Below are 12,279 nucleotides of genomic sequence, written 5' to 3' on the forward strand. Positions count from 1 at the left end.
GATTTTTTTTCTAAAAAAAACAAAGAAAGAAGAGGAGGAAGAGAATAATGATAGAGAAAGAGATGAAGAAGAAGAAGAATAAAAAAAAAGGAGCGGAGGAAGAGGAATAAAGGGCAGAGAAAGAGGCAAGCGAATGTACAATTTTCTTAATTCCAAAAAATTGTTATATTTAGTTAGAAAAATTATATTGACATAGATGGTAAATATTTCTTTAATATAGCATATTTATGTGATTTACCCTAAAAAATTTAGTTAAGAATTTTCAAGATTTAATATATATATTAATTCATATATTTTTTATATACATAATATAATTTTTCGATGAAGGGTGTCCGACTGGACGACTTGAGCTATATGTGGCTTAACCACTGCTCGGGGTGATAGGTTTGAAACCCTAAGAATGGGAAGAACTATGTTGGGAATATCACACCCAAAAATGGGTCTGCAATGCGTGATCCAAATTTAATTGCGCTTGAATGCTGATACTGGACACCGAGTGATTAAAAATAATAATAAAATCAGACACTATACATTTTTATTCTTATATGCGTTATTGAAGATTTGTATTTTACAGGACATGGGTTAAAGTGTCTGACCCATCACTCAAACATGAAGAACCTGTGAATTAGTTTATGGAGCAGTAGCCCATTACCAAATTTTTAGCAAGCTGTTTACAATATTGCTGTGTGAATTAAATTTTACAGATGTTTTATAAATAAGTTGTTGTGAAGTTTGGGGCATTGGACCTTTTGTACGCGATATTTATGCGAATAACTTATATATATTGACAGTGTAAAGAAATTATCGTATTCTATAGTCAAGAAATGCAATCTCTTGTATTTATTTTATGATCATAAGCTAATAAAAAAAGAACAAAGAACAAGAGAATATCTCTGATTTATTAATGTCCTCTATAAAATAAAAATAAAAAGATGTGAAAGTTTCTTCACATAATTGGACGAGAGCATTAATTAAATAAAGGGAAGCTATACCTTAGCTGTTCGATCAAAAATATTTAGTTGTTACATGAGTATAACATGTTATGTATCACCATAATTATGTGGCATAAAATTACATAAATAGCTCTTAAAATGAGTTGATTTTTGATTTATGTTCCTTAACAACTGAACTTATGCCTAGTATAACAAAAGTTCTTTACAAATTGCGAAATGTAAGACAACTTGAGGATATTAAATACACAAATATATACTTATGTTCCATGGATTTTTTTTTAAAAAAATTACGAAGACATAAGTTAAAGACCAACACAAATAAAGTCACAAGTGAACTTTTGGGCCAACATGTTTGGAGTACAAAGGAAGAGGGACTTGATGACTAGTAAAAGCCCACTTCATTTAGAGAAGAGGATAGTCTCCGGCCCATCATAAAGATTTCAATTTTGAAACAGAAAATTGAATAAATGACATATTTAATATATCTTATTATCAGTTTGTGAGTCCACATTTCACAATTTCGAGATTGATAGTTCGATTCAAGTTATTGAGGTGGAAGTGTAAATACTTGATTTTGAATAAATTTATTCACTTTGGACACAATTTATGATATATGTGATTGAAATAATAAAATTTGCATATGAAATTACAGATTTTGTCTCGAGTTAAAAAGTCATGATATATGACTGAAGTGCAATCAATTATGTGCATGCACTTAAGATGTGTGTGTCATAAGTGTAAATGTAGATTAATTGATTATTTCTTTTGGCCATAAGCAAAAATTTGTTTTTTCTCTTCAAAATTCAACAATTTAACACATGATTTATGTTGCACCATTAATCTTGACAACGTCCACCACATTATATGTATTTGTATATATGGCAAGCGAGATTGGGAGAGGGAGGAGAGAGGCAAGCGAGATTGTGAGAGGGAGGAGAGAGGCGAGCAAGAGAGGGCAGAGAGTGGGAGAGAGGTGAATTGTATATGTATATCGGTTAGATAATTGTATATTATACATATGTATTTGTATATCTGGCAAGCGACATTGGGAGAGGGAGGAGAGAGGCAAGCGAGATTGTGAGAGGGAGGAGAGAGGCGAGCAAGAGAGGGCAGAGAGTGGGAGAGAGGTGAATTGTATATGTATATTGGTTAGATAATTGTATATTATACATATGTATTTGTATATATGGCAAGCGACATTGGGAGAGGGAGGAGAGAGGCAAGCGAGATTGGGGGAGGGAGGAGAGAGGCGAGCGAGAGAGGGCAGATAGTGGGAGAGAGGTGAATTGTAAATGTATATCGGTTAGATAATTGTATATAATATATATGTATTTGAATATTCTGGTGAATTATACATATACAAACGTGACAAATTATACAAACTCGAAGTCAACCCACGTAATTAATGTATAATGTTAGTCGCGAGTGGTAATTATAGTAAACTATAACTATGATGAGTAATTAAGTAGTATAAGTTTGCTTAGCTGCGTAATTTTCCCATTTATCCCCCTCCCCCCCAAAAGATAGAAATTTATTGTTCAAATTTCAATAATCCATCACATATTCAAGCGTAAATATACTTCAAATGAGCTTAAATTTGAAACATATTTAACAACAATCACAAATTGTAATTATCAATTTATCAAAATAACAATCACAAATCGTAATTATCAATTTATCAAAATTAAAACAAACATAACAAACCTATTTGACAACAATGGTAATTTACCAACGTTTTTAAGTTTTTCCAATAACACCCTCTTAATTTAAAACTTACTTTTCATATTCGAAATTCAAGGTTATATTTTTAAAAAACATTATATATTTTAATAGCTATAAATTTTCAAATACTATTGTTTCTCATGCATGAATCAATTAAAAAAAACGGAAAAGGGTCAAAATTGCCCCTGAACTATATGAAATAGATCACTTATACCCTCCGTTACATTTTGGGATCAAAAATACCCCCGCCGTTATCCCAAGAGACCACAAATACCCCTCAAAGTTAACTTTCAATTTTTTAATGACGTGACAAGCCACTTGGGACTAATTCCTCCACCTAAGATACCAACTAGGATTCCCACTAATTCATTCCTGCTGACCAATCAATTCATCTTCCCAAATCAAACCTAATTTTGAGAGAAAAAAATCGAATCTTCTTTATCATTGAAGCAATGTCAGAGGCTCCATCAATTCAATTGAGGAAGTGATTTAACTTTCAAGATCAAGTTAATTTTTTATATCGATAGTAATTTAGATAACTAAACTGAGTACTGAAATTATTTTGAATATTGTTTTGCTCGACAAATGGTTCTTGATTATGCGGATGAGCTGGTAGCTTTCCTACAACAACTTTGGATAAAACTCCACACTTAGTAACTGGTTGTTTATCAAAATAAATAATATGTTCAACATTTTTCGTGCCACATGGTATTGAAATGTGGTAGGCGTAGGTAAAACCAAAGCCAAGATCCATTTCTGACCAGAAACCCACTTTCTTCTTCGTCTTATCAAATAGCAAAAACAATTTCGATCAAAGAACAACAATCATGGGTTGGATGACACGATTCTTATCTGCTGTAGCTTTCTTGGCAATTGGAGTACTTTTTTCTCCAGAAACTTTCGGTTCAAAATCAGATGGTCAACATCCTCCAAAGCTCGCAACTTTTCTGAAATTAGCTCATCTCCTCTGCTTTTCAACTGCTTTTGGTGCTGCTCTATGGGTCACTTTCATCGGTGGTATCATCATGTTCAAGAATTTGCCAAGGCATCAGTTTGGGAATCTGCAGAGTAAAATGTTTCCTGCTTACTTTTCCATGGTGGGGGTATGTTGTGCTGTGTCTGTGGGTTCTTTTGGGTACTTGCATCCATGGAAGACTGCCTCTGCTTCTGAGAAGTACCAACTTGGGTTCATTCTTGCTGCATTTGCTTTCAACCTCAGCAATCTCTTTGTCTTTACTCCTATGACAATTCAGATGATGAAGGAAAGGCATAAGATAGAGAGGGAGGCGAACATCGGGGAAGAAGTTGGATGGACAAAGAACCAAGAAGTCGCAAAGGTTAATCCAAAGCTTTCAGCAATGAAAAAGAAATTTGGGATGATTCATGGCCTATCTTCCCTTGCTAACATCTTCTCCTTCGGTTGCCTCGCAATGCATTCCTGGTACCTGGCAGGAAAATTGGATCTCTAGATTGTTTAGAGATATTCTAAATTGCTCTATAAATTGTATTAGTCTGTCTGCTACTTTCTAGTTTTTACCATTGCTCTAATGGCTTGTGTATTGTGTTAAAATGTAACTTGACACCAAGTAAGAATAAAAACACACACGTTACCAAGTTGCTTAAAAATAAAATAAAAATGTAGAATTAGTAACAGAATACATAACTTTGAATACATTGCTTGAGCTATGGAACTTATAGAGGTTAATTTTTGGGAGGATGAATTGATGGGTTAGTGGAAATCCTAGTTGGTAGCTTAGGTGGAGGAATCAGTCCATGTGGCTTGCCACGTCATTAAAAATTTAGAATGTTAACTTTTGAAGGGTATTTGTGGTCTCTTGGGATAACGGCGGAGGTATTTTTGATCCCAAATGTAACGGAGGGTATAAGTGATCTATTTCATATAGTTCAGGGGCAATTTTGACCCTTTTCCGTTAAAAAAATTCAATCATGCAAATTGGAGTATTTTATGGTAACATTCACAAATCCCAAAGTGAAAAATGCCCCAAAAGTACAAGATAATAGATAAGCTGTAATGTATAAAATCCAAAATACTTCTCAATCATCTTTAATCTTTCCCCTCTCTCTCTTTTTCAAATATAATTTATATTTGACTAAAAAACTTTGACAGTGTGAAAATCATATAATTATAATATAAAATAAAAATAAATAAAAAGTCTAGCTTGACAATATTGTTTTGGAATATATTTCGAACCCCAAATACTTTTCCGTTTTAATTAAAAGCTTGTGAAAGGGACTTTGATATTTTTTTTTTCTAGTAATAAAATAAGATACACATATTGGCTATTGCACCATTAGTCCAGATAACATCCACCACATACTACATTGTAACTTGATATCTTAAGTAACTTGTGACTTCTTGTATGATTATATCATCATGTGACGAAAGCAATGACCTATAGGCTATAGACCAATGGATCACGTAACTACTTGGAACTCCAAAAAATCGAAAATGACCTATAGGCTATAGACCAATGGATCACGTGACTACTTGGAACACCACAAAATCGAAAAAGTTAAGGCATCTACACCACTATATATACTTCTTGTATGTATGTACAACAAACAAATCAATACTTTGGCAAGTTTGAGAATTTTTTTTTCTTAATTCTTCTTAATTTGTTAATTCATACAAAAAAAAAGGCTAATGATGAGGTGATTCTGTTGGATTTTTGGCCTAGCATGTTAGGTATGAGGGTAAGGATTGCACTTGCTGAAAAAGAGGTTAAATATGAGTACAAAGAAGAAGATTTGAGGAATAAAAGTCCTCTGCTTTTGCAAATGAATCCTATCCACAAGAAAATCCCTGTTTTGATTCATAATGGAAAACCAATCTGTGAGTCTCTTATTGGAGTTGAGTACATTGACGAAGTTTGGAAGGATAAATCCCCTTTGCTCCCTTCTGACCCTTATGAGAGGGCACAAGCTAGGTTCTGGGGTGACTACATTGACAAGAAGGTAAATTCATAGCCCATTCCCCCAGAGGCATATCCATGATTTCGATTAAATGGGTGCATGATACGAAGAAATGTATCTTAAATATAAATTTGATCATTTGATTTTTAGGTTCTAAATATGAACCATTAAATTTTAAAAACTATAGATTCAAAATATATAATACTATTAGTTTTAAATTTTAATATACACAATTGATTTAATTATATAAAAAAATTACAGTGCTTAATTTTTTAGGAATTTTCAATGTAAGACACTTGAAAATTTTGAAAGATTAAAGGCAAAAATACAAAAGAAAAATTAGTTGAAACGTCAAAAGTGTCACCGATAATCACTTGGAGTGGTGTTATACTCAAAAAGACAAGATAGATATAAGATTTAAATTTATATCCTCAGTTAGAGGGGTGCACCTAATCATCATCGTATTATTATATGATACTTTGAACATGGGTTCACACATCTATATTTAAATATTTTTAAAAAAAATATAACACTACTATATATGATCTAGAGAGGGAAGCATGGGTTCACTGAACCCACGGCACCCCCTCTAGATACGCCTCTGCTTTCCCCCTTTTCATTTTAGTATTTATATGGAATAGAATAGTTGTTTACTTATATATGGACATAGATAATTCTCTCCTTGTGAGTTAACTTTTGAAGTTGATTGAGTTAGACATGTGTTTTATATCTTTACGTGATATCAGAGTCAGATTCATTGTTGTTTGTGCTTCTAATTTAAACTCATGCTGAACCCAGAAATGAAGGGATGTAAAAGTGGATTAGAGTCACACATTGGTTGGAGAATGAGCTGTCGGTCTACTATATGAATTTGGGCAATCATCTCCTTATGAGTTAACTTTTGAGGTTGAGTTAGGTTCATATATCATATCTTTATATGATATTAGAGTCAGATCCATCCCTATTTACACTTTTGTCCCAAGCTCCATTTGGGCCTTGACGTGAAGAGGGTGTTAGAGCCCCACATTGTCTCGTTATATAGTTTTAGTTAATCATCACTTCACAAGCTAGATCCCCCATCCCCCCTTTCCATGCTCTAGATGCTAAGTCATAGGCCCAGGGGCTGGGGGCAGAGGCGGATCTATTAAGGCCGGTGGGGGTGCCACGCCACCCACAAGCTTCGACGGAAACTCTATTTATATATAAGTATTTATATACAACGTCTGTATAAATAATAAACGTGCCACCCAGAGAACAAAAGTATTCTTTGGCGCAGTGGTAGACCATCTACTTAATGGGTCATGGTTCGCGGGATCGAACCCAGCTATCAGTTTTTTTTTGTTTTAATTTTTTTCAACTGCGGGCAGCCCTTTTTTGTTTTAATTTTTCGTTTTAACTGCCGGCAGCGTTTCTTTTTTAAACTACAAGGCACATTCCCTTTTGTTTTTTGATTTTTTTTTTTTAACTTGTTAACTTATTATTAAGTTGTAATCAATAATTATTTTTTAACATATTTAATTTAACTCTTTGACTTTTTTTTATTTGATTAAACATAAAGAAAAAAAAAATTCTCTTCAACATTGAAACCTTGGCTCTTCCTTTAAACTATTGAACTACAAAAATATGTCATTAATTAAAGCTTCAGCCTTCCGTCCGTCGCCCAATCCCGCTCTCCCATCCAGCCACAAGACAAATAATTCTATTTGAATCTAAAATTGATTTAATCGAGTCTATTGGGCATTAGAGACGAATCCAAAATTTGAAGATTTCGATGCACCAATATATACTATCTTAATTTAGGTAGTTAACAAAACTTTTACTACAATTAACGAATAATGTAGTATTTGTTGGTAACTAATGGCTCAAATATGATTTTCTAAGCTACACTTGAAATAAAAATAATGAAATAAGACTCTAGCTAGATTTGAACTGTATTCTCGCGAGTGATTTCTCTGGCTTGTACCAACAAAACAAGGGCACCCCTACGCTTTTTATGGGTGCACTATTGATTATATTCTACTTTATGCCAGTTTCTCACGATAGATATACATATATACACATGAATTTTTTTTTGAAGTTAACGGATGCACGTGCACCCCTATCAAATCATGTGATCAGTCCGCCTCTGCTTGGCACCCAGTGACTCTAAATCCTAGATCCGCCTCTGGCTGGGGGTCTTAGAGTTTCACATTAGTTGAAGATATAGAATATTGTCTCGGTATAAATTCATGTTTTGTGGCAACAAGTGTTAACCGTTTTGTTTTTCTGTGTTTGTTGAAATTTCAGTTGTTTGATACAGCAAAGAAGATTTATTCAGCAACGGGAGACGAACAGGAGGCAGGGAAGAAAGATTTCATAGAAATCCTTAAAGTGTTGGAGGAAGCCTTATTATGGAGGAGATAACTTTGGTTTTGGGGATATTGCTCTGATTGGGTTCTACTGCTGGTTTCATGCTTATGAGATTTATGGTAACTTCAACATTGAGGCTGAGTGCCCAAAGCTTGTGGCTTGGGGCAAGAGGTGCATGCAGAGGGACAGTGTGGCTAAAACTTTGCCTGACCAACATAAGATCCTTGAGTTTGCAAAAATTCTTAGGGAAAAGCTTGGACTTGAATAAACATATGCATATCATAATGTATTGAAAAAAGGCACTATTGTGCCTTTTCGTGAGTTGTTGTTTCAAGATTTGAAATGTTTGTTTGGTCATAGTGTAAGTTCTATTCTACTTGTAAAAAGGCACTTCATTGTGCCTTTTCTTGTGTTGTTGTTCAAGATTTGAAATGTTTGTTTGGTCATGGTGTAAGTTCTATTCTACTTGTAATAAAGGACAAGCTTGTGTCTTTGTTGAATGTTGGCTTTTGTGATGAGAAGTAATTACTTTTTTCATGAGCATCATCTAACACAGTACTCTCTCTATCCCCTTTTTACTTGTCCAATTTTGACTTATTATTTGTACTTTTTTATTTATTATTTTTGACAAATCAAAAAAAGATAATATTTTTTTATTACCTATTATAACCTCAATTTATTTAGTGGGTTAATGTTTTTGAAAAAGTTAGAACCACTTTAATAAGTAAATTGATTTTGAAATTCTATCAATTAATATGGATAAAATGGTAAATTTACTATGTCATTTATTATTTTCTTAATAGGTGTGTCATGTAAAAAATGGACAAATAAATAGGGAGTAGATGTAGTATGAAGTCTACAATTACATGTTACAACCAAAACATAATATAAAATTTCTGATGTGAAGTAGAAGTACTGCGACGTGTGAAGTGTGTAGACCGTAGTGTATAGTATTGATATAGTGTCTAGTTATGTTAAATTATTAATATTTAATATTTATGAAGAGTATAATAGTAAATTATTATCGTCTTAATGGGTTATTGGGTAAGGTTATCGGTTTACCCAATACTAAAAATCGATCCAATTAATTTCTTTTATAAAATCATTAAAAACCCGTTAACTTAATAATATTTTTTTTTCAGTTCGATTTAATGATCAGTTCAATTTTTGCATACCACCACTTGATGACTAATGAAAACCCACATCTTTGTTATAAGAGTCCACTTTGTGAGTCTACATTCTACAATTCTAAGATATTGTAAATTGATAATTCGATTCAAGTTGTTGAGGGAAATGTAGCATAAATACTTGATTTTTTTTATAAATTTATATAACTTTAGACACAACTTATGACATACATGATGGAAATAATAAAATTTGTGTATCAATTTACAAATTTTGGCTGGTGTTGGAAAGTCACAATATATGACTAAGTACAATCAATTTTTATTCATATACTTAAGACATGTATGTCACAAGTGTAAATGTTGGTTAATTGATTATTTCTTTCGACTAGAAACAAAAACTTATTTTTGTTGAATTTTAACAATTTAACACATGATTTAATGCACAAATATACTTCAAATGATTGTGATTTGAAATATAAGTTTCAAAATTATAAAGAACAAATCTCCATCATAAATTGATCAAAACAACAGCAAAACTTGTCAGCTCATTTTACAATAGTAATGTACCTAAGATGCACGTGACTGAAGTGCATTCAATTTTCCGCATGCACCTAAAATGTGTGTCTCAACTGTAGATGTTCAATTAATTTTACCCCCAAAAATAAAAATATAAAAAACTTGTTTTACAATAATGTTAATCTACCAACATTTTAAAACTTTTCTAGTAACATCCCTTTAATTTAAAACTTACTCTCATATTCGAAATTTAAGATCATTTTTTTTAAAAAAATTATATTTTAATAGAGATAATATCTCAGATGGTCACTCAACTATGAGTTCTTTTCTCAAAAAGTCATTCAACTTTGATTTTTAACTCAAAAGTCACTCAACTATGAGTTTTTTCCTCAGAAAGTAACTTAAGTATGAGTTCTTTTCTCAGAAAGTCACTAAACTTTGATTTTTAACTCAAAAGTCACTTAACTATGAGTGTTTTACTTACAAAGTCACTCAACTATGATATTTTACTTACAAAGTCATTAAATCAATTTAATTTATTTTTTCATTAATATTTATTAAATTGGTTAATTGACTTTGTAAATAAAACATTCATAGTTGAGTGATTTTGTAAGTAAAACAATCATTGTTAGGTGACTTTTGAGTTAAAAATCAAAGTTTAGTGACTTTCTAAGAAAAAAAAGTTGAATGACTTTCTGAGGAAAAAATCATAGTTGGGTGACTTTTCAGTTAATAACCAAAGTTGAGTGACTTTCTGAGCAAATAATTCATAGTTGAGTGACCATATGAGATATTATCTCTATTTTAATACCTATAAATTTGAAAATAATATTGTTTCCCATGCATGAATATGAATAAAAAATTCAATCATACAACTAAGGGTATTTTATAGTATGATTTCAAAGTGAAAAATGCCCAAAAAGTCCAAGATAATAGGTAAGCCCTAACATAAGAAGTCCATATCAGTCATTTTTAATCTTTCCTCTCTCTTTTTTATTTAATTTATATTTAACTAAAATCTTTGACAGCATAAATATCAAATAATCTATATATATCTCTCTATATATAAAGCTGAATATAGAGAAGGTGAAGTGACACTTTTCTATGGCCATCATTTTTTTTTCTCTTTTTTTTTTGCATTTTTAATTCATAATTTATTAATTAAATAGATTTTCAATGCCTAACATGATAACTAGCTGTAATGCCAATAACTAACATTAATGCTAACGATAACTCCACCTAATAGCAACTTCTAATAAAGCCCACGTAATAGCAGTTTCTAAAAAAGCCTAAATAATTGCTTCATCCCACGTACTGCACTACCAAATAATGCTAATTAATAATCAGACCTTTGGCTTTTCAATTTCCCCAACTTTATAGTTTTTGTGTAAATACTAAAGAGTATTAGAGAATGTATAAATTCCTCCAGTTTCAAGTTCATGAAATTTGCACAAGCATTGGGGTGATATTTTAGACCATCATTTTTATCAAAAACAATGGTGATAAAAATGTCCGTGATACACCTCTGAGCAAGCAGAAGAAGTCAAGAAATGTATGTAACAATTCATTTTAATTTTCTTTTTACATATTTTGATGATGACTTGCTATTGTTTTTAGTATATTTTTCTTCTCATTTGTTTGAGCCGAATATGACTACAATTCAATTTTCTTGAGAAATCAGAATGGGCCTACATAAACTTTAATAACTTTCGACTTTGGTGCCTCCGAGTGAAGATATTTTAATACGGTATGTCACAAATTTATTTGAGCATGATATTTTACTTTTTACATATATGTGTTATAAAATTTCATGAAATACAATTGATTTTGCAATCAATTCTGATATATATATATATATATATAGAGAGAGAGAGAGAACCTAGAACACCATCTATTTTTTCCTCATTTTTCGGACAAAGTAATTATCTTTTAGTTTTTCAAATTGGACAAGCATTATTGGGCAATTATTTTTAGTATAATGAACGAGTAAAATAGACACAGTGAGTAATAATCTCATATTTTTTTGAGCAAATTTATCACTAGACAGTGTCTAGCGGTCTTTTATTAAACATAAAAAATATCAATAGGGATAAGTACAAGCAAGGAGGGCTAGGCCTTACCTTACTAATCCTAATGAAGTACCTAACTTCTGCTACCTAACAAGCATGAAGAAAATAAGAGGTAGAGAGAACTAAATATTTTTTTAATCATCACAGAGTTTTGTAATACACTCCATGATGATATTACAAATGAGAATGCTTAAATAATGTAAAAATATGTCAATCAAGAAGAAAGTTGAGTTACCAGCACTTTCTATTACTAAAGTATGAATTAAAAAAGATTGATTGTCCATCAAAAGTAACTTGAAATATTTTTTTTCTTGTTTTCTTCAAACCTGTCCAACAACACTTGATGATTCATACCTTCTTTATTGATTTATTGGATCTAGTTGAACCTATTGATACTGTCAAATGGTTTTGCTTTGCCTGTCGCATCGGTAGGTGCCTTGGAACAAACTTCTCAGTCATTTTACCGTCCCAACTATGTTGCCTTCCATATGTCTTCTTTTTGCTTTTGTTACTTCCACTTCTTTGTTGCCTAGGTGATATATCCCCTTCCCTAGCCACTCTATCAAAGCAAATGTCCAACATATTATCTTCCTCATCTTCATCAAGAGA

General features: G+C 31.9%; 2 protein-coding genes and 1 pseudogene across 3 annotated transcripts in view; all 3 read left to right on the plus strand.

The window, feature by feature from the left end:
* The window catches only part of LOC125839326 (probable glutathione S-transferase), a 24,253-nt gene continuing 11,974 nt past the window's right edge, over window positions 1–12,279 (plus strand). Inside the window, exon 1 of the mRNA XM_049518325.1 lies at window positions 1–11. The gene's annotated coding sequence lies outside the window, so the exon portion shown is untranslated. The remainder of the gene's footprint in view (window positions 12–12,279) is intronic.
* Window positions 3,412–4,289, plus strand: LOC125839331 (uncharacterized). The gene has a single exon (XM_049518328.1). The coding sequence runs from the start codon at window positions 3,503–3,505 to the stop codon at window positions 4,142–4,144; it is 642 nt and encodes a 213-aa protein (XP_049374285.1). The 5' UTR covers window positions 3,412–3,502; the 3' UTR covers window positions 4,145–4,289.
* On the plus strand, window positions 5,266–8,238 carry LOC125839335 (probable glutathione S-transferase; annotated as a pseudogene). The gene is made up of 2 exons (XR_007443668.1): window positions 5,266–5,651; window positions 7,896–8,238. The product of XR_007443668.1 is annotated as a probable glutathione S-transferase (transcript).

The sequence above is a fragment of the Solanum verrucosum genome, unplaced genomic scaffold, assembly GCF_900185275.1.
Source record: "Solanum verrucosum unplaced genomic scaffold, falcon-dt-bn FXZP01000170.1, whole genome shotgun sequence".
NCBI classification, from domain to species: Eukaryota; Viridiplantae; Streptophyta; class Magnoliopsida; order Solanales; family Solanaceae; genus Solanum; species Solanum verrucosum.

Bases quoted from the DNA above. Each gene is read 5' to 3' on its own strand.
- LOC125839331 (XM_049518328.1), top strand. From the start codon at position 3,503: ATGGGTTGGATGACACGATTCTTATCTGCTGTAGCTTTCTTGGCAATT.